The following is a 24,060-nucleotide window of genomic DNA, read 5'->3' as shown; positions in this document are numbered from 1 at the left end:
CGGGAAACTTTTATCTCTCCCCTATTATACGCTTTGAAATTTTATCTATCCCGAGGCCATATTCTTTAACTTGTTTTTTTTTATATATATCTGTAATGGTACAGAGCGAAGTTCCTAAGCCTTAGCGAGAATGGAAAAAACGGAAAATTTGATATTTTCTTTATATATATATTTTTATCTTATAAAGAATATGGCAAGTTCGGTGATTTTACAAGTAAATAGGAGAGGGGAGGATGGTTTTACAAGGAAGTTTTTTTCGCCAAAGAAACTCGAAGCTCGGCCATTTTATTATTTATGGCAACGAGTTTTTTCTGTTTATATCGAGAATTGGAGATGAGGTTAAGTGAATTCCGTCCATAGTGCGCTTTTATTTTTATATTTTCTTGTCCGAGTCTTATGGACACGAAAGAGAATAACTGGTCAGGACCCCAGCTGCTTTTGGCCATCTCGGAGAGTAAATATTTCGTTTTTACAATCCTTTTCAGTCCGGCACTACGCCATCTCTCGCTGTTTGCCAGACTCATACGCTGATAAAATTAACAATTTTGTGGAAGCCATTATGAAAAATATAATTGTCGACCGGGTTATAAAAAGTGACGGACAGTAGTGGCACCAAGGGGTAGGTCCGGTAGATCATTGCCAGGCCCGACAAGAGACGGGGGAAGCCGGTACAAATACTCGGGGCCCTTGCAGCCTGGGGCCCAGGGTTTAAAACAAACGAGGTTTAATCCCCTTGAAAGTATAGCTATCTCCAGTAGTAATGGCTCTGTTAGGCCTCGTTCTTGGCGGCCCTGGCTATTAACTACATTGAAATTGAAAAAAGGGCCCAAAAATCCTACTAATAAAAAATTTCATTTATAAGAAATTACAATTATAAGAATAAAATTTAAATTTTGAGGTTTAATCGTCATATATTTCAAGCTTTTTTAAAACCAAAGAGGCCCCAAAATGTCCTAGCGCCACCACCAGGGCGGGAGGGAAAGGACAAATGGGATAGCTAGAAGGAATTCGATCAGTCGTTGCTTTAGGACCTACAAAGATTTCCTAATTTCTAATATCGGATATCGTAACACCTTAGCATATTTTTGTTTATTTTAAAATGCGGTTATAGTTATGGAATTAACTAAAATTTAATAAATCTGCAAAAAAGTACAAGGCGTGAAAATGTAAATATATTTTTTTTTGGATTTTAAACGTTTATTTTTAAATTTAATTTAATTTTAGTCCAATACAGTAGCGTAGCTAAAAATTCGTTAGAGAGGGTTTAAAATGTGTAAGAATTTTGTACAGTCAAAGCTACAACACTAGAGCCCATTGACTCTATTTTAACCCCCTCCTATTGTCTGTTTCTTATTCTGTACTTATATTTAACCCACTTTTCAGCGCACCCGACTGTATTTGACGTTCTTTCAACTTGTTTTTCAAAACGTAAGCTTCTCCCTAAACTTCGTTGCAATGACGTCATGATTAAACCAACGAATTAGAAATGACGTTGTTTGCCAAGATCATGACGTCAATAAATTGTTTAAGTGCCACTTTTCATAAAAAAATAATATGGTGTAAAAAGAACAACAAGCTATGTACCATTTTCATATTTCTATAATGTACTTGCACTACGACTTAGCATACCGTCACCCAATGCTTTTTCTATGGAAACCCCCCTGTTCCTTAATGGCAGGCATGGTCAAAGTTATGGATTACTTTGTAAAGCTAATGACATTCATCACGCGTTTGACCTAATTTAACTGTTTATAATGTTTTGCTCTATATTAATTCAACGGAAAAAATAACTTTGTTAATTCCTTAAAGGAAAAGTCCAGGTTCGGTAAAACTTGGGTCTATTTGAAAGATCATGTTTAAATATACTCAAAAATATCAGTCGCAAAATTGTACCTTTTTTTAATGACGAGAAATTAATTTTTAAACGAGCGAAATTTTCCGCCAAGCGAGCTGCCATTTTTTTTCGCCTTCCCCCCGCAGACCGCACGCGGAGCAGGCGCGCGCGGGGAACAGTGCGCTGTTAAAGCCTGTTATAGCGCGAACAGCGCGTGATTAAAGTCCTAAAACGTCAACCCGAAACAAAAAATGGCAGATCGCTTGGCGGTAAATTTGGCTCGTTTAAAAATTAATTTCTCGTCATTAAAAAAAGATACAATTTTACGACTGATATTTTTGAGTTTATTTAAACATGATCTTTCAAATAGATCCAAGTTTTACCCAACCTGGACTTTTCCTTTAAGTTTATCATCATTTAATTTTAAAAATCATTATGTCCACCGTGTGGGAAATAAAATACTAAAATACGGGTACTTTAGTATTTTATTTTATTAAATACAAATTTAAATCACAAAGTATCCGTGTCGTTTATTAGAAGTTATTTCTAAGTTTATCACCATTATAATTAAAAGTTTTATAAAAGACTGATACTTCATAGATTTAAAAACATTTTATTTATAAAAAGTCAACAAGTTTGCAGGATGGAGTAAGGTATTATATAACAGTTTTAGCGCCTCACTGTGATGTCAGAGTATGGGTGAGGTTTGACCAAAAGGGGACTAAACTGAACCTTAATAATAATACTAATCAGCTAGGCTAATGCCGAAAGGCCCCACCTTAGGCCTAAGTCATCTAGCGACTTTAAATGCCATTAATTCAGGTGGCCGGGTTACAATGCGTAGGAGGGTGGTGGGAAGCCCTTCATGCCACGTGAGACAACAGCTCCCTATACTCACTATTACCAAAAGTAAATATTGGGGAGAAAGTCTTGGACTTGGGTTGTTTAGCGCGACGACTTATTTGAGGGGCAAAAATATTTTCAAGAATTTGCTTGCATCCCCCAGTCGTGTTTACAGGGATTTTTAATGAAACTTTGTACTCCTCTCCAGAAAAAATAGTTCTGTTCTTTTCGGGCTTTTTTTCCGGCAATACTAAATTTGTAAGTAGTTAAAAAAATTACATTATACAGTTTATCAACCAGTTATTCATTTCTACTGCTAATATATTTCATGTTTTAGTAAAATTAATCAAAGTCCGATTATTGGCTAATTTCACATTATTACCACAACCAACTGTGCCTCGGTTCTTACTAGGGAAAACGTGATTTTCATCTTAAAATGGTCAGAAAAGGCTTAAGTGTAGAATTATTATTGGAAAACTATAATGATGATTTTTTTAATTGGATGAAGATTTTAAACCAATTTGTGGTACCTTTTCGCGGCATATTAATACTTATAATAAGCTAAAAAAACGTATTATCGAGGGGCAGGTCACTTCCTTGATTAACGACGCACCCCTCAAAAGATTAAATCCGATTTAATCGTGATTATTTGGATTAAATTCAATTTAATCACGATTAAGTTGATTAAATCACGTTTAATCATGATTAGAATGTTTAAATCTGATTTAATCATGATTAAATGATTAAATCTGATTAAAATGATTAAATCTGTTTAAAATGATTAAATCCTGATTAAAAAAATTATATCGTGATCAGTATGATTAAATCGTACTTTAGTTTTGATTTTAATGATAAATTCTCTATTCGACCGATTATATTGATTAAATCGTGATTAAAATGATTAAATCTAATTAAAAAGATTAAATGTAATTAAAATGATTAAATGTAATTAAAAAGATTAGATCATGATTAGAATGATTAAATCTCGTTTAAATGATTAAATCCTGATTAAAAAGATTAGATCATGATTAGAATGATTAAATCTCGTTTTTTCTAATCTTGATTATATTTTTTAATCACGATTACCCTGATTTAATCATTTTACTATGATTAAGACGCACCCAAAATGGAAGTGACCTGCCCCTCGCGTATTATAAACAATGAAATGAATCTACACCACACAGCCGACACGCGATTGCCAGACAAACGAAGCGGACGACGTGAAGAAAATCTCTCGCTTCAAATACCTCCCCAGAAGCCTCTAGAGGAGCATTATTTTTAGAGTAAAAGGCGCGAATTTCTAGCAATCCTATTGGCTCTCTGATTTAAATGTTCTCCAGCGCGTTTAAAAGCATAGCAACCACAGTGGAAACTACAAGAAGGGGGCAGTGCAAGACTTTCTCCCCAATATTTACTTTTGCTATTACCGTTATCCTCTACAAGGTTTTTGGAAAGGGGAAACCGAAGAACTTGAGGGAAAACCGCATTTCGCAATGGGGAGAGAACTTGCAAACTCAACGCCGAAGGAGTTGTTCCGAGTTCTAACCCAGTGCTACAAGCTGGGATGGAACCTGGCTTCTCTTGCTGCGAGGCGAAAGTGCTAACCACACGTGCTTTTCCAGCGAGGGAAATTTGGTTTTGACGTCATCACCGCATTTTTAGCCACGGGCCAGTGTCGACCTCCTTTTGACAGCCCCGGAGCCCCATTCTTCCGCTGGAATCAAAGGGATCGGTTGGTTTGAGTCTATTTGATCGATTCCCAAATGATCGAACAGGTCCCATTTGATCGAATTTCCATTTGATCGAATGGCATTTGATCGAACGAAATTTGATCGAAAGCTACTGTAGGGTAAAACTACTAGTTTTTGGGAGTAAATCGAAAAGGCAATTATGCATACGCGCCTACGGCGCGCGTACATCAACCTAACCTAACATAACCTAACCTAACCTAACCTGACCCTATTTATATATATCAAAAACAACGGGCCGTTATCGTCGATGTCATAAAAAATTCCATCATAAAGTAAAAATCTTTTCATCTTTGTGGCTTAATACAGTTAAAGCAATGAATTATTACATCATTATTCCTTCTGCACTTCATATTGACATTCGGTAAAATAAAAACATACCAACTGGTACTATAAATACTTTTGAATTCGATCAAATAGTATTCGATCATTTGAAGGTTCGATCTTATGAAACAAATCACAAATGGGATTCGATCAATTGCAATTTCGATCAATTGCAACGTATAATGATCGACTGTCGATTACATATTTTTCGATCAAATGGATCAACACCGATCGGTCTTCCATATACTTATAACCCTTTTAACTAATCAAAAACGATTGTAGGATTGAGATAAAATTTGTAAAACCGCCCTAATTACTGAGACCGATACATATTTGACCACGGAGAAAATCCCTTCACAGGGGTAACGCCATTAGAGGTCGATTTTTGAATACCCAAAGTGTCCGTAGATGGCGCCAAAAATCTAAAATCCGCTAAAACCACCAAATTTGTATTTATATAGCTTTTACACATGGACAGTAAATTAAGAGGACAGGTTTTCGATACCCTTCCACCTAGGAGCAACAAACACAAGTAGAACGCAGCTAGCCTTTAAACACGCTAACGAAGGGTTGTGTACGAATTTCATTGGACGAGCGTCACGAGCCTTTACGCTGAACGTTTTACGGGCGGGGTGGGGGGGGGGGGGGAAGACAATTTCCAAATTTCCCCCTTCCGACGGCAGCAATGAAAAATGTACACATAAAGTAGATCAACACTCACCCAATGGCTTCTCCAGGAATTAGTGACGACAGCGGGTCCTAACGAGCGAGCCGGGTTGAAGCTCGCTCCCGTGTAACGAAACTGAAAAGAGAAACAGACACAATAAAAATTAATTAATTAATTAAATTAAAAATCTCTAATTTTTTTAATTAACTACTTTATTAATTTCGCAGGGTGGCCTACTTGTCGTAAACAGTGTACAATCTGGCTTAATTTTTTACGGTAAGCGCTTTGTAATAATTCCGTAATAATCACCTTACAACCAAATAGTAACCACCTAGTAATCATCTAGTAATCATCTAGTAACATATCAGACTATCTCGTAGCCACCTTGAAACCACCTAGTAACCATCTACCAACATATAAAAACTACCTCGTTGCCACCTCGAAGCCACCTGGAAATCCGTGGAAACCACCTTATAACCACCTGGAAATCACCTTGTAGACCCTTCAAAACCACCCGGAAACAAACGCGTAGTCACTTCAAAACCACCCGGAAACAACCTCGTAGTCACTTCAAAACCACCCGGAAACAACTTCGTAGCCCCTTCAAAACCACGTGGAAACAACCTCGTAGTCACTTCAAAACCACCTGGAAACAACCTCGTAGACTCTTCAAAACCACCTGGAAATAACCTCGCAGCCACTTCAAAACCACCTGGAAACAACCTCGTAGTCATTTAAAAACCACCTGGAAACAACCTCGTAGCCACTTCAAAACCACCTGGAAACACCCTCCTAACCACTTCAAAACCACCTGGAAACAACCTCGTAGTCACTTCAAAACCACCTGGAAACAACCTCGTAGCCACTTCAAAACCACCTGGAAACAACCTCGTAGTCACTTCAAAACCACCTGGAAACAACCTCCTAACCACTTCAAAACCACCTGGAAACACCCTCCTAACCACTTCAAAACCACCTGGAAACAACCTCGTAGTCACTTCAAAACCACCCGGAAACAACCTCGTAGCCACTTCAAAACCACCTGGAAACAACCTCGTAGCCACTTCAAAACCACCTGGAAACAACCTCGTAGCCACTTCAAAACCACCTGGAAACACCCTCCTAACCACTTCAAAACCACCTGGAAACAACCTCGTAGTCACTTCAAAACCACCTGGAAACAACCTCGTAGTCACTTCAAAACCACCTGGAAACAACCTCGTAGCCACTTCAAAACCACATGGAAACACCCTCCTAACCACTTCAAAACCACCTGGAAACAACCTCGTAGTCACTTCAAAACCACCCGGAAACAACCTCGTAGTCACTTCAAAACCACCTGGAAACACCCTCCTAACCACTTCAAAACTACCTGGAAACACCCTCCTAACCACTTCAAAACCACCTGGAAACAACCTCGTAGCCCCTTCAAAACCACGTGGAAACAACCTCGTAGCCACTTCAAAACCACCCGGAAACAACCTCGTAGCCACTTCGAAATCACCTATTAACCATCTCATAGCCACTTCGAAACCACTTTGTAACCACTTCGAAACCACATAAAATTAAAATAATAACCACCTCTTAACTACTTCGAAAACACTTATAAACTACTTTGAAGCCACCTTAAAACCACGTAGTAACCACCTAATGACCACCTCGTAATATCTGTTCACTGTTTAATGTTTACCTATGTAAATATAAGTGATGAGCGCCTCGACTAATGTTTATAAATTATTATAAGAGATAATGTGATGTCTTTATGAGAATCCCTCCATTTCGAGAACGCGACTTTTATTATTAATTCGAACGACCACATGTACATAGCTAGAGCATTAATAGTACACGTATCGCCATCTAAACATAATGGCGGGATACACGAGATGTTAGTTTTTCGAAGTTATTTGCCAAATCGAGTACGCGAAGTTATGAAGAAAGCCCAACCGTAAAGTGCTCACTCCTAAATATAGGGGCAATATTAAATGAAATACGGGGAAAATTTGAGATGTAATATAGGGACAATATGAGATTCAATATAGGGACAATATGAGATTCAATATAGGGACAATATGAGGTGCAATATAGGGACAGTATGAGATGCAATATAGGGACAATATGAGATGCAATATAGGGACAATATGAGGTGGAATATAGGGACAATATGAGATGCAATATAATGACAATATGAGATGCAATAAAGGGACAATATGAGATGCAATATAGGGACAATATGAGGTGAAATAAATATAGGGACAATATGAGGTGAAATATAGGGACAATATGAGGTGCAATATAGGGACAGTATGAGATGCAATATAGGGAAAATATGAGGTGCAATATAGGGACAGTATGATATGCAATATAGGGGCAGTATGAGATGCAATATAGGGACAATATGAGATGCAATATAGGCACAATATGAGATTCAATATAGGGACAATATGATATGCAATATAGGGACAATATGAGGTGCAATATTGGGACAATATGAGATGCAATATAGGGACAATATGAGATGCAATATAGGGACAATATGAGATGCAATATAGGGACAATATGAGGTGAAATATAGGGACAGTATGAGATGCAATATAGGGGCAGTATGAGATGCAATATAGGGACAATATGAGATGCAATATAGGGACAATATGAGGTGCAATATAGGGACAGTATGAGATGCAATATAGGGAAAATATGAGGTGCAATATAGGGACAGTATGAGATGCAATATAGGGGCAGTATGAGATGCAATATAGGGACAATATGAGATGCAATATAGGGACAATATGAGATTCAATATAGGGACAATATGAGGTGCAATATAGGGACAGTATGAGATGCAATATAGGGACAGTATGAGGTGCAATATAGGGACAATATGATATGCAATATAGGGACAATATGAGGTGCAATATAGGGACAATATGAGATGCAATATAGGGACAATATGAGATGCAATATAGGGACAATATGAGATGCAATATAGGGACAATATGAGGTGAAATATAGGGACAGTATGAGATGCAATATAGGGGCAGTATGAGATGCAATATAGGGACAATATGAGATGCAATATAGGGACAATATGAGATATAGGGACAATATGAGGTGCAATATAGGGACAGTATGAGATGCAATATAGGGACAGTATGAGATGCAATATAGGGACAGTATTAGATGCAATATAGGGACAGTATGAGATGCAATATAGGGACAATATGAGATGCAATATAGGGACAATATGAGATGCAATATAGAGAAAATATGAGATGCAATATAGGGAAATCAACGGAAAATCTGGTAGCCCTGTTAAAAAATATTACAAACCGGCGGCGGCACAAAAAACCGAATAATTTCCACTTAATTTATTATTTAAAAAGTTCTTAGTCAATCTGGTTAAGCAACCCAAAGAAATTTTAGTATGCAAGCCATAAAACTATCGGACACGCCTATTTCTAGTGGCGCCATCTATAAATTTAGTCAACGACTGACCTAGTTTTGCTATAAATCGACTTGGAAATACATCGGCGACAGGCCAAAAAAAAAGGAACGGGACTCAATTGCCAAAAAAACTACAATCCATAGTTGTTAAAAGACCGTTAGGAACTTGCCAACGCCACTCGATAAGGTAGTCAAACGTCAAAATGACCAACGCTGAATACCAACGTCCAACCGTCATCTCGCGTTACCGTCAAAGGCTTACAGAATGGTACAGTCAACACGATTATATCCATACGTAACCTTCTACTGGGACTCGGAATCATACAAACCGTGAACTTGATGAAAATAAGCCTTGGCACCGGTTATATATAGTTTTATATGATTTTCTCTCTCGACTGCTTTTAGGCTGATACGTCGTTTTGGGTTCAGAATGAGCCTTGCCTTGTTTGCAATTCAAATCATACTGAGTTTCCAACCTTAGTCGCTTTTTCGAACTTCTAATGGTCTCTGAAAGGCAAAGCTCCCAAAGAGAATTGAAAAATTACCAACCCAGTGCCCTAAACGGATTAACTTCAAAACATTTCCCTCACCTAAAAAGTTTCAAACCTAATACATTTTCTAATCTTGAATTAAACAAAAGTGTAAAAAAAATAAATGAAAATTTATTTTTTTAAATAAATTACAGTAGCAAAAGTACATAAAACCTCTCTTAGAGAGAACGGCTGCCCCATGGCAAAACCTTATAACCACCAAATTTTTTAAAAATTAGATTTTTACGCATCAGTTTTACTAAGGCATGTACAAAAGTACTGTAAAAGTTTCAGGTAAAAGTCATAAATATTTAACTATTTATGACTTAAAAAATGGTTTTGGATTTTATAATTTTCGCATTAAAAACCACGTTAAAATCTTATAACTTAGGTTTTGAAAAAGTCAAATATCTCAAAATTACGATCGTGGTGGTTAAAAGGTTTTGCCATGGGACAGCCGAGAAGTATCCATATGCTTATAGTGCTATTTTTAAGTTAAACAGGTGAACAAAATATGCCCTAAACGGATTAACTTCAAAACATTTCCCTCACCTAAAAAGTTTCAAACCTAATACATTTTCTAATCTTGAATTAAACAAAAGGGTAAAAAAATTAAATGAAAATGTCTTTTTTTAAATAAATTACAGTAGCAAAAGTACATAAAACCTCTCTTAGAGAGAAGTATCCATATGCTTATAGTGCTATTTTTAAGTTAAACAGGTGAACAAAATATGCCATAAACGGATTGACTACAAAACATTTCCATCACATAAAAAGTTTCAAACCTAATACATTTTATAATCTTGAATTAAACAAAAGTGTAAAAAAAATAAATGAAAATGTATTTTTTTAATAAATTAAAGTAGCAAAATTAAATAAAACCTCTCTTAGAGAAAAGTATCCATATGCTTATAGTGTTATTTCTAAGTTAAACAAGCAAAGAAAATATGCCGGTATTTTTTTCAAATAAATATTAATAAACATAATAATATTGTGTAAATTTTCATATTTTAACAAAGGTTACTTAATATCTAAAAATGCCAGCATTCAAGTGTGTATAAAATGGTATGCCTCTTACTGAATGTCACTCGTAAGCGCCATCTCTTATTATTTTATTTCAATGCAATTGTCAGTTTAATAATATTTATATCATCAATTTCAAATTTGATAGTTATATTTTAGCTTGAAATTAAATGTAAAATATATTATAGTCGCAGAAGTATATAATACATAACTTAAACAAAAGTATTCTGATAATGTTATTTGCTTGAAACGTGTACCTTTGCAGGCTTCAGATTATTTTTAAGTCCATTGTTAGTTTTATCTTCGACTAAGGATTAGTTAAATTTTAGTTTACCTATCCGATATTCTTAAAATTTTGATAAATTTCCTTTTTTGGACCTGTTGAGCCTTAATCCATTTTTAAATTTTATCTTCGACTAAGGATTGTACCATAAATTATAAATAAACTATTATTGTAACTACAGTAGGAATACAAATTTGTTAAAAAAAATTTCGGTTGCCATGGTAAATCGATTGGGTAGTGCAACGTCTCCTTTTGGGAAATTTCATATCTCATATAGGTCTACATTACGCCCGACTTTGAACAAAATCGGCAATAAACACCTCGGGTACTCTCCTTGTGAGTTCATAGTCCCAAGCCCCGTGTTTTATTTGTAGCCGTGAACTAGGTTTAAAATCGGTTATTACATTTCATAGCGTTGGTCAGGAATTCATACCTCTACTTGGAATGCTTATCGCGGCAGATTTTCGTCTCGATGGGGATGACGGTTTTTTTTGTCGTCACTACGTTAACTTAACAAACAACAACGTGAGAGGGGAGAGCGCGCAGAGGCGATTTTTCTCTCGTAGGCGGGGCCGAAGCCGTCAGAGTGATCTTACCATACGCGATACGCTAGGATAAGCATTCCAAGTAGAGGTATGGATTTCGGCGTTGGTATAATTTAAAGTTTACAAATGATGATAGCTACATCTCTACGGACGTTTATATACAATAGAGAGTTTCAGCAAACGAATTTCTAGGCGTTTACGGAAACGTCTGCAACGTTCAGGAGATTTTTAGACGTTCAATGGGTTTGCTGAAACTCTCTATTGATGTAAAAACCGAGGTAAAAACATAGTTCTTTATTTTATTAACCGACTCTGCTGAAAACGATTTAAAAGAAAAAATACTATTTTGATCTACATAATGAAACACTACCGTGAATCCCGCCCATTTTTATAGTAATCATCCAACCGAATCTTCTTTAATAATAATAATCAGCTAGGCTAGCGACTTTTAATGCCTATATGCCAGGTGTCCGGGTTAATTGGCGTAGGAGGGAGTTGACCAGTCCTTCTTGCCACGCGAACCAATAGCACCTTACACTCACTATTACCGTTAACCTCTACAAGCTTATTTATAGAATGGGAAACCGAACCACTCGAGCGGAAAGAGTAGTTGCGAATTTTCACCCAATTCGATCGAACCCGAGGCGAAAGTGCTAACCATTAGGACTGTGCGAGTACTTGATCATCATCGAGTACCCGACATGTTTTTAGGTCGGGTACCCGAACTCGTAACTCGATTAAGAAAAATGCAATACTCGTCGATGATAGAGTATCGAAAATTTACATATTCGGGTACTCGAATACTCGAATAAGCCGCCTTGCTGAATTCGTCAGGTTGTTCGGGTACTCGACTATTATCATATATCATGTTTACTATAGTTATGAATAATCAAGAATACCATTATTAACAATTTAAGAAAATTACCCGAAAAAAACTCGATCGACTACTCGAATAAATAAATTTTTGGCCGACTACATAAATCTTTACTCTGTCTTTCACTGGAAGTAGGCTGACTGCATGGCATTTTTCTTAACTACTCGACTACTCGAATAAATACATTTTTGGCTCAATCGAGTACTCGATTACCCGACTCAACAAAAATACTACCCGACTCAACACTCGTCGAAAAAGTTTTCAGATACTCGGTACCCGACTCGATTGCCTAAAAATACTATTCGCAAGCTTTACTAACCATTCCGCCAGCCCACACTCCTAGTAAATACGCGTATAATTTCCCCGGTATTATTAGTTATTTAAATTAGTTATTTGAATCGATCCAAAATCGTTTTTCAAAATGGTGAGAACAGTGCTACTAAAACATTGAAGCTTCAACAAATCTATAAGTTTATAGTGAAAAATAAAATCATTTCATCAATAAACGCTAGAAAATGACTTTTAAATCAAATATTTGAGTCCCGTTTATAATTATAAAACTTCTAAGCGTAAAATGTCGTCAACAATCTTCGTAGTGAAAGGCTTTAGTTGTTCCAATAGAGCACTCTCTTTTAAAAAGAACCGTTGCGAACCGTGACACCTGGTGGCGGAAAGTTTCGCGAAAACGATTTAGAGAAGTACCTCTACATCTCTTGTAAATTAAAGAACCAAAGATTTAAGTCAATACTTCTTGACGCCAACGCGGCATTAGAGTTTATTATTTATTTAATTTTATTTTATTACTTACGAAATGTGACTGAGTTTGCTTCTAAAAAGGTTTAACCAAAAGTAAATAATTTTATTTCGTGAGATTAACACATTCCCAAAAAAAGCGTACGGGATTTCGGTATCTCTGTGATTTCGCGATTTCGTCGAAGATTTCGCGATGTCATCAGAGATTTTGCGATTTCATCAGATTTCGTGATTTCGTCAAAGATTTCGCGATTTCGTCGGAGATTTCATCAGAGATTTTGCGATTTCATCAGATTTCGTGATTTCGCCAAAGATTTCGCGATTTCGTCGGAGATTTCGCGGTTTCGTCGGAGATTTCGTCGGAGATTTCGTCAGAGATTTTGCGGTTTCGTCGGAGATTTCGTCGGAGATTTCGTCAGAGATTTCGCGGTTTCGTCGGAGATTTCGTCGGAGATTTCGTCAGAGATTTCGTGGTTTCGTCGGATATTTCGTCGGAGATTTCGTCAGAGATTTTGCGGTTTCGTCGGAGATTTCGTCGGAGATTTCGTCAGAGATTTCGCGGTTTCGTCGGAGATTTCGTCAGAGATTTCGCGGTTTCGTCGGAGATTTCGTCAGAGATTTCGCGGTTTCGTCGGATATTTCGTCGGAGATTTCGTCAGAGATTTTGCGGTTTCGTCGGAGATTTCGTCGGAGATTTCGTCAGAGATTTCGCGGTTTCGTCGGAGATTTCGTCAGAGATTTCGCGGTTTCGTCGGAGATTTCGTCGGAGATTTCGTCAGAGATTTTGCGGTTTCGTCGGAGATTTCGTCGGAGATTTCGTCAGAGATTTCGCGGTTTCGTCGGAGATTTCGTCAGAGATTTCGCGGTTTCGTCGGAGATTTCGTCGGAGATTTCGTCAGAGATTTCGCGGTTTCGTCGGAGATTTCGTCGGAGATTTCGTCAGAGATTTCGCGGTTTCGTCGGAGATTTCGTCAGAGATTTCGCGGTTTCGTCGGAGATTTCGTCAGAGATTTCGCGGTTTCGTCGGAGATTTCGTCGGAGATTTCGTCAGAGATTTCGTGGTTTCGTCGGATATTTCGTCGGAGATTTCGTCAGAGATTTTGCGGTTTCGTCGGAGATTTCGTCGGAGATTTCGTCAGAGATTTCGCGGTTTCGTCGGAGATTTCGTCAGAGATTTCGCGGTTTCGTCGGAGATTTCGTCAGAGATTTCGCGGTTTCGTCGGAGATTTCGCGGTTTCGTCGGAGATTTCGTCAGAGATTTCGCGGTTTCGTCGGAGATTTCGTCAGAGATTTCGCGGTTTCGTCGGAGATTTCGTCGGAGATTTCGTCAGAGATTTCGTGGTTTCGTCGGATATTTCGTCGGAGATTTCGTCAGAGATTTCGCGGTTTCGTCGGAGATTTCGTCGGAGATTTCGTCAGAGATTTCGTGGTTTCGTCGGATATTTCGTCGGAGATTTCGTCAGAGATTTTGCGGTTTCGTCGGAGATTTCGTCGGAGATTTCGTCAGAGATTTCGCGGTTTCGTCGGAGATTTCGTCAGAGATTTCGCGGTTTCGTCGGAGATTTCGTCGGAGATTTCGTCAGAGATTTCGTGGTTTCGTCGGATATTTCGTCGGAGATTTCGTCAGAGATTTTGCGGTTTCGTCGGAGATTTCGTCGGAGATTTCGTCAGAGATTTCGCGGTTTCGTCGGAGATTTCGTCAGAGATTTCGCGGTTTCGTGGGAGATTTCGTCAGAGATTTCGCGGTTTCGTCGGAGATTTCGCGGTTTCGTCGGAGATTTCGTCAGAGATTTCGCGGTTTCGTCGGAGATTTCGTCAGAGATTTCGCGGTTTCGTCGGAGATTTCGTCGGAGATTTCGTCAGAGATTTCGTGGTTTCGTCGGATATTTCGTCGGAGATTTCGTCAGAGATTTCGCGGTTTCGTCGGAGATTTCGTCGGAGATTTCGTCAGAGATTTCGTGGTTTCGTCGGATATTTCGTCGGAGATTTCGTCAGAGATTTTGCGGTTTCGTCGGAGATTTCGTCGGAGATTTCGTCAGAGATTTCGCGGTTTCGTCGGAGATTTCGTCAGAGATTTCGCGGTTTCGTCGGAGATTTCGTCGGAGATTTCGTCAGAGATTTCGTGGTTTCGTCGGATATTTCGTCGGAGATTTCGTCAGAGATTTTGCGGTTTCGTCGGAGATTTCGTCGGAGATTTCGTCAGAGATTTCGCGGTTTCGTCGGAGATTTCGTCAGAGATTTCGCGGTTTCGTCGGAGATTTCGTCAGAGATTTCGCGGTTTCGTCGGAGATTTCGCGGTTTCGTCGGAGATTTCGTCAGAGATTTCGCGGTTTCGTCGGAGATTTCGTCAGAGATTTCGCGGTTTCGTCGGAGATTTCGTCGGAGATTTCGTCAGAGATTTCGTGGTTTCGTCGGATATTTCGTCGGAGATTTCATCAGAGATTTCGCGGTTTCGTCGGAGATTTCGTCGGAGATTTCGTCAGAGATTTCGTGGTTTCGTCGGATATTTCGTCGGAGATTTCGTCAGAGATTTTGCGGTTTCGTCGGAGATTTCGTCGGAGATTTCGTCAGAGATTTCGCGGTTTCGTCGGAGATTTCGTCAGAGATTTCGCGGTTTCGTGGGAGATTTCGTCAGAGATTTCGCGGTTTCGTCGGAGATTTCGCGGTTTCGTCGGAGATTTCGTCAGAGATTTCGCGGTTTCGTCGGAGATTTCGTCAGAGATTTCGCGGTTTCGTCGGAGATTTCGTCGGAGATTTCGTCAGAGATTTCGTGGTTTCGTCGGATATTTCGTCGGAGATTTCGTCAGAGATTTCGCGGTTTCGTCGGAGATTTCGTCGGAGATTTCGTCAGAGATTTCGTGGTTTCGTCGGATATTTCGTCGGAGATTTCGTCAGAGATTTTGCGGTTTCGTCGGAGATTTCGTCGGAGATTTCGTCAGAGATTTCGCGGTTTCGTCGGAGATTTCGTCAGAGATTTCGCGGTTTCGTCGGAGATTTCGTCAGAGATTTCGCGGTTTCGTCGGAGATTTCGTCGGAGATTTCGTCAGAGATTTCGTGGTTTCGTCGGATATTTCGTCGGAGATTTCGTCAGAGATTTTGCGGTTTCGTCGGAGATTTCGTCGGAGATTTCGTCAGAGATTTCGCGGTTTCGTCGGAGATTTCGTCAGAGATTTCGCGGTTTCGTCGGAGATTTCGTCGGAGATTTCGTCAGAGATTTTGCGGTTTCGTCGGAGATTTCGTCGGAGATTTCGTCAGAGATTTTGCGATTTCATCATTTTTCGCGATTTTTTCATCGGATAATTATCATGATAATCATCCATCGATAATTATCAACCAACCCTGTCCTTATCCCACCTTTTTAGATACCGACAGACACAGACTTGGACACATTTAGACCCTAGCGTTCTCTGTGCTGATAAATAAACCTAGATTCCACAATAACCCTGAAAATAAGTTCGGTGATAATTTTTGCTTATTGTCGTACTTACCTTAATTATGTTACTTATGAAATGGGAATATATAAAGTGTTTTGAAAATTGGGGCAATGACTATTCTCCACTTCACGTACTACCAAATCTGCAATTAAAGCACGATACGGGTTTTCCGCAAGTTTACACAGAGAATGCTTTCAAGTAAAGGGCGGATGTAGAGTAGGACCTGAATGTTACGATAGATGTCGTTTTCGGTAGCTCCTCCATCCAGGTATGATAGGCCCGATTGGTTGAGATTTCCAATGCTTATGAACAGGGACTAAATAACTGCCTAATATATTTGCACTAGTCTCTCGAACTTCACACGTTCACCGTCTAATGACCGAGGCTTAGCGGCAAACTTGGATCGTAAATAGGTGTTTCTATTAGCGTTTTCAATTTGTCTGCTCTCGAGCACTCTAGATCGCTCTGATCAACATTTTATGTTCCATTTGCGTGCTCGGATCTGCTCCGATCAAGTTTCGCGTGTTCCGTTTCTCACTTTCGGCTGCTCCGAGATCGCCCAAAACCGATCTGCTGATTTCGACAGATCAACGGATCGAGGTTGAGATCGGAGCAAATTTTTGCGTGTTCCTTTTAGATTTTTTTGGCCAAATGGGCAGACCAAGACGCGAAAATTTGAATTACTAGCCGACGAAAAACAACAAAGCGCGGGAATATGATAATGGGATGTTCCATTTGCGGTTTTACTCTAGTCGATTGGGGTGAGATCTATGACGTCAGAGACAGATTCAGAGCGAATCTTGAGCAATCAAATGGAAAACGAAATATGAAATACGGTAGGTCACGTGTAAATGTTTTTTTACGTCACTAGCTAAATTTATTGAATATAGAAAGCGCGCGCTCGAGTCTATGAAAATTTTGTAATTGGAAGTCCACGTGCGAAACGCGCGTGTCAATAAAGTACTAAAAAGCTTAAGACGCCTAAGGGCAACAAACACAAGGAGAACACAGCTAGCATTTAAACACGCTAACGCAGGGTTGCGTACAAATTTCATTGGACGAACCTTTACGCTGAACGTTTTACGGGCGGGGGGAAGACAATTTCGGAATTTTCCCTTTCCGACGGCAGCAGGCGCTAAAGCGTCTAACCAATGAAAAATGTACGCAAGAAAATGCACGACTTTTGACGGGTTGCGTTCTCCTTGTGTGGGGTGTTGTGTTTGTGCACCTAGGCGACGCGGAGAAAAACATTTTATGGTAAAATTATTTAAAGGAAACACCTATTATAATAAACATCTTTTCAATTCTCCAAAAGTAATTGAAAATATGAAAAGGTACATTTGAAAGAATGGCGAGTGATTTTGTTCGTCGATGAAACTGAAAATTTGTGAAGTCGCCGGTTAATAAAATTTAAATATTGCGCGTTGCGGCTACGCTAGGGGGCGATACTTTACGGCGTCTTTTTGATGCAATACGGAAAAGCATCCAAGGGGTTTTCTTTCGAGCCCTCACTTGTATTGGTCTTTCCATAATGTTGGGGACCATTGGGGGGGATCTGTAGAAGTGGAAAAAACAGTAAACAATTAGGGCTGTGCGGGTATTGATACCCGACCCGATACCCAAAATTTAAATTTTTAAATACCCGAAAGTGATCGGGTATTAAATTTTTTCCCGCCAAATAGTCGGGTATTAAAATTTTCCCGCCAATTATTCGGGTATTCAAATTTTCCCGCCAAATATTCTGGTATTCAAATTTTTGCGCCAATTACTGTGAGGTATAAGCAAACTGAAACTGAAACTGAAACCAAAAGTATGCGCATAACGCGAATCCCGCACCTTTCTGTCCATATTTCAACATATGTCTCTAATGAAACTGTACTAAAATACTAAAATAAAAGGATTGTTTTTGAATTTTGGATAAATAAAAGTTTAATTAATTAATTCCCTTAAATAATGTAACTACCCGATAATTACCCGTTATTTTTAGTATCCGAATAGTTATTTTGCTTAGGCTTAAATACCCGAATACCCGATAAAAATTGGCTACCCGACCCGATACCCTAAAGAAATATTTCTGATTTACCCGTACCCGACCCGAACCCGAAAAAGCACTACCCGCACAGCCCTATAAACAATAAGACCACGTTGTTTTATGGAAATGTCTATAGAGACGTTTCATTCTAAAAGTCAATCAATAGCCCTCCTAACGGCAAAAACATTACCCATCAATCAGCCTACTTGAAACTCCCTCTAAACTATCCCAAGGACAAATTAAATTAACCACGATGTCCCGCGTAATACTTTGATAGTTGAAAAGCTTTCATATTTTTAAATGAAGCTCCATTTATTAAAATTGGCTTGAGCCTGGGATGCGAAGCCTCTGATTAGCATATATGCTAATTTCGTTCGTATCCCTAATAACAAATTGCTCCAGAGAGAGAATGAGAATGGGCTTTACATCCAATCTCCATAGGCCGGTACCACCCTCACCGGAAAGATCATCTGAGCTTCGAACCCGTATACTTCACCCTAGCTACGCGCTTTATCAAAAGTACGACGTGGATCGTCAATTTGCATAACGTAACGTTACCCACATTGTATATTTAATCTTAGCGACGAAGTCGTAGACTGGACCCTACTCCTCGCTTTGAATTTCGCTGCCTGGTAATAAAGGTAGCGAGGTTATCTTATCAGGCGTGGGCTTAACAGACGGGTAACTGTAGAACAATGACCAAGTAAGACCCCTTTAAATTCCGAGCAACGTATAAGATTTAACTAAAGCCACCAGCATCAGCGTTATACGAGGAGACCAAATCGATTCAGTGCTCGGAGCGCTCCCTGTCGGACGGCAGAGGACGTAAAAGCCAGGGGGGGGGGGATTAAATGGCTTCCATGTTAATTTATTGGTGAAACAAAGGGCTAACTCGGTCCAATATATTAGTCTTTGTCATTTTCACACGGACCGCATTTACAAGGGTTCCAAATCCCCCTTAAAAGCTTGTTTAAAGCTTTCCTGTCGTTGTAACTCGGAAAATTTTCCGGAAAATGACCGAGGCCTTTTTTCCGGAATATTTTCCGTATTTTTCCGTCAAAAATAAAAAAAGTTTTAATTCCATGATTAGTCTAATATATTGTTTGCAAATTGAAATAAAGCGACATTTTCGCCTCATTTTTTCGAATCTAAAAGTAAAACTAAACCTCAAGACTAGTTTAAACTGATTAACAATGTAACACTATTAATGTTTTGTAGTATGTTTACTGATATTAGACATTTTATTTCGATAAAAATTTAAAAACATTAAAAACCCTTAAAAAGTAATTTATGTTTCAATTTTTTATTTTTCCGATTTGCATGAAAATTTTCCGCATTTTATTTTTCCGGAAAAATAACAACACTATAATTATTTAAACAAAAATTAGCTTTTTGTTTGGAACTTCACCTTGTCGAATACCTTGTTTTCGGAACACAAAAAAATCATAACGATAGCTACGGACAGAGATATTATAGCTTAAAATTAATTTGAGTCGAGTGTTACCATGAAGTTGGACGTGGAAATAAGTTATACCTTCAGAAACAAAGTCAATTTTATGTTCCGATTCAAAATTTTGTAGCCATACGGCTGTCCCATGGCAAAACCTTTTAACCAACACGATCGTAATTTTGGGATATTTGCCTTTTTCAAAACCTAAGTTAAAAGATTTTAACGTGGTTTTTAATGCGAAAATTATAAAATCCAAAACCATTTTTTAAGTCATAAATAAATAAATATTTATGACTTTTACCTGAAACTTTTACAGTACTTTTGTACATGCCTTAGTAATACTGATGCGTAAAAATCAAATTTTTCAAAATTTTGTTAGTTATAAGGTTTTGCCATGGGGCAGCCGCATGTGTTCTATAAGATGCAAAAACTGAGTAAATTAATGCATTTTAAATTAGTGAGGATAGTTTGATATGCTTTAGTGGAATTAACTATTGAAGAACTGCAGGTTTAATCAAAACGTGGAACAAAATTGTAAAAATAAAAGAGTTAATTATAGTACGAATGATTTGGAAATATTTGGAGTTATAAACATCAGTTGTTTGTTAAATTTGTGGTTCTTGCTATATTTATAATAAAATCAAATGACAACGTTTATAAAAGCAACTGTGGCACAAGAGCAACCATAGTATGGAGAGTTTGTAAATCCAAATCGCAGATACATATATCTAATACAGGTTCAACACTGTTTAATTTAATATCAATGGATACCAAAAATTAAGATGTTTCTCGTTGTTTGGCCTTAATTTGTCAGTTTAATAGTTGCATAATTAAAATAAAACCCCTACCTACAAGATTTACCTTACATGGAGGTTAAAATGTTTATATTGAGAAATATTTTGAAATTATTAAGATTTTTACTTCGACTATGCATAATAATAAGCTAGGCTAATACCCAAGGCGCCACCTTAGGCCCAAGTCATCAAGCGACTTTTAATGCCTTTAAGCAGTAGGTTGCAACAAGCGCAAAACCAAGCAGCAGGGAAACGCGAACATTAAGGTTTGGGTTCGTGTGATAGGTAAAAAAGGACTTGGTAAACAAATCGAGGTAACCAGCGTGAAAAGGTAACTTAAACAGTATTTAAAGTCCCTGCTGCTTGGTTTTGCGCTGGTTGCAGCCTACTTCCAGGTGCTAGTAGGCCACACTTTGAAGCTCTCTGGCGCTCTTTTAACTCATCGTAGGAAAATGGGGGAAAAATAGGCATACTTCTCAACTCACCCCTTACAACTCCTTCAAATTTTGGCATAACCTTTTGAAACACCCTGAATATTTGAAATTTGAAGCCTGGATAATAACGTATACCCAATATACTACACAGGGTAAATGTATCTCCAATAAAATGTCGGTAAGGGATAAAATCACATGATCCAAAATATCATGATTTTATCCCGGAAGTTCCGGAAACAAAACTGGTTTATGACTAGGATTTACCACTTGTTTTTCTCATTCATAATAGTATGACTGGTTTTCTATAGTTAAAACAATAAATAAACAGTTTTAATTTGGAATTTAATTGATTAATTTTCTGGTTTATGAGGCCGGCTAGGGTAATTGATAGCGGAGTCCAAGTATTTGGGTGGGGCCAGATATTTGGTTACACCAAATAGTTCATCAGCTTTCTGGTCTCTTTTTGGCTAGGTAACCCGGCCACCTGAATAAAGTCGCTTGATGACTTAGGAATAAGGTGGTGCCTTGGGTTTTAGCCCAGCCGATTATTAGCATTGTATAACTAAAACTGTAAAACCAGTTTCGTCAAATTATTTGGTATATTATTTATTATTTGATCATTTAACTGGCCTTGCTCTTTTTCATTAAAAAATATTCTATCAAACTATTCGACGATTTAAATATTCGATTTGGTATTCGACGTAGCCGAGGGGTAAGACACTCTGCGAACTCGGTGTACACTGCCGTACCTTTGACAGTGCTAAATGGATCTCGCGAACTCTTGAAAATATGTACCTTTAACAGTGCTAAATGCACGAACTCGGTGTACAGATTATCTGAGACTGTCTTACCCCTCGGACGTAGCTAGGAAAAAGTATTTGATATTCGATTAGATCCCATATTAAAGGTGTAGTCTACCCAATTGCTGCTCTCCGTTACAAGGAGGGAGTAGATTTAATTGCGTCACAGACCACCTACCCCAAGAAGGACTTCGCATCAACCTTGAAAACAATGTGTATCAAAAATTATACGATTTTTTTTACAGCAAACCGAAAATAGATTCTTTATTTTAAGAAATAAAAATAAAAAATCGTGCGCGAGCTAGTTTCCACTATACATTCTTGAGGTAGGTGGTCTGTGATTGCGTTAAGTAATTTATGAATGTCCCAAAATTAAGTTTATTTGGATGTGCACTGCGATAATTAGTCAAACCTCGTTTCGTTAAAAGCCTATTAACACGAGTTTACATTTTTTTACCTAAATTAATTAAAATATGTCAATTTAAATTTTTATACATGTATTTCATTGATAGTAATATTTGCAATTATATTTACATACACTAGGAATGTCTAAGGATCCATTGTCACCGTGCTGCAAATTCGGCTAAAGAAACGGGTGCGGCTTAAACTACGTCGAAATTAAAACGTAACGTCTAATTTCATAATCATTGGGTATCAAAACTCCCGGCTGTAAACCACGCCCATTTTATGAGATTTATTACGGCCGTCATAGTATTGCTTAGACATTCCGAGTGGACACATATAATTTCCCGTTTATTCCCATTCGACCGAAATCCCATTCGACCGAATCCCATTCGACCGAAATAATTTTAAAATGTAGCCCAATTGGCGGGGTGATTTGGTATTTTATTTATAAGGTATGTACTATCGAAGATCCATGTTTAGGTTAGGTTAGGTTAGGTTAGGTTAGTTTAGGTTAGGTTAGGTTAGGTTAGGTTAGGTTAGAGTTGGTTAAGTTTACTATTTCAGTTTTGGTTCAGTTACTTTTCTTGACTTTACACATCGCGTTTCGGCAAGAAAAATAGCAATTTGTATCTTTCTTTTTATTAAGACGGAATAAATAATTATTATTGATGTATAAATACCCTCCTTTATTAGCTATCCGCTCCATTGCAAACGACTTCAGTAACTAAATTGAAAACATAGCAAAAGCCAATTTATATAGCAGCGTTCGGTAGAATGGGACACATAAAAACCGCACGTTTCGGCGGAATTCGGTCGAATGGGACACCTCAAAAACCGCCTTCGGTCGAATGGGACTAAAGCATAATTTCCTGGTTTTGTGTAACCGAAATGGATGTCTATGAAAATTATTAGATTGAAATTTTTGGAGCTAAACAACAGGTGTTTCCGTAAAATAAAACCATTAAAAAATTAAAAGATTAAAATGTTTTTTTCCGCGTCACGAGTTTAAGCTTTTTAGTACTTTATTGGCACGTGGACTTAAAATTCCAAAATCTAAATCGACTCCAGCGCGTACTCTCTATCTTCAATAATTATAGCTAGTGACGTAGAAAAAACATTTACACGTGACCTCCCGTATTTTATAGAAACACCTGTTAATTAAAAATAAAGACCACTGCTGCCTAGTAAAAGTTTCAAATATTTAATTAAAATTATCAGTATTTTTAATTAAATATTTAAAAAATTTACTATGCAACAGTGGTTTTTATTTTTAATTAGTTGTTTAGTTTTGAATGCATAGGGTTAGTACTCGTATATTAATATTGGGACCTAAGCCTCGGTCAAGCAAAACACTTGTTCTTCAAAACTTGCCCTACCAAAACGATTTAGAAACGAATGTTTTCTCTTGGTGCTTGGCCTCGACACGGCTTCCTGCACGCGCTCACCATGACGACGAGGCAAAGAGCACCTATTAGGCCTAACGTTAAGCATAGTGTGCTTTGTAATATCGCGTTTTTAGTTCCACATCGAGATATATATATATTGAAGTGGGACTATTGCTATGGACGGATTGTCGTTAAGTGTTGTGTGTTTGTTTGTGTGTTTGTGTGTTTGTTTGTTTGTTTGGTGTGGAAAGCAACGACACGGCAGATGGCGCTGCGAAAATAATTTGAAGTTTTGGCGAAACCGGGATTCGAACTCAGTCAAAAACTCCGAACAATGACGCCTTTACGCTCTCAGCCACTGGAAGCTTACCAAAATTTGTTCGGAACTTCTACTGTATTCTCGTTAGTTTTAGCGGCGCGGGGGGAGTTGGCTAGTTAAGTTGTCGAAATTCTCGTCCGTT

The 24,060-nt window shown here is 38.1% G+C and overlaps 1 protein-coding gene across 1 annotated transcript in view; it reads right to left on the bottom strand.

The window, feature by feature from the left end:
* The window catches only part of LOC149943940 (lens fiber major intrinsic protein-like), a 77,541-nt gene that overhangs the window by 12,206 nt on the left and 41,275 nt on the right, over window positions 1–24,060 (bottom strand). Inside the window, exon 2 of the mRNA XM_090175219.1 lies at window positions 5,471–5,551. Coding sequence (XP_090031345.1) covers window positions 5,471–5,551 — 81 coding nt within the window. The remainder of the gene's footprint in view (window positions 1–5,470; window positions 5,552–24,060) is intronic.

The sequence above is a fragment of the Leiobunum rupestre genome, chromosome 5 (genome assembly GCF_980474605.1).
Source record: "Leiobunum rupestre chromosome 5, qqLeiRupe1.1.hap1, whole genome shotgun sequence".
Taxonomy (NCBI): Eukaryota; Metazoa; Arthropoda; class Arachnida; order Opiliones; family Sclerosomatidae; genus Leiobunum; species Leiobunum rupestre.
The sequence above is the reverse complement of the archived record's forward strand: the minus strand, read 5'-3'. Positions and strand labels throughout refer to the sequence as shown.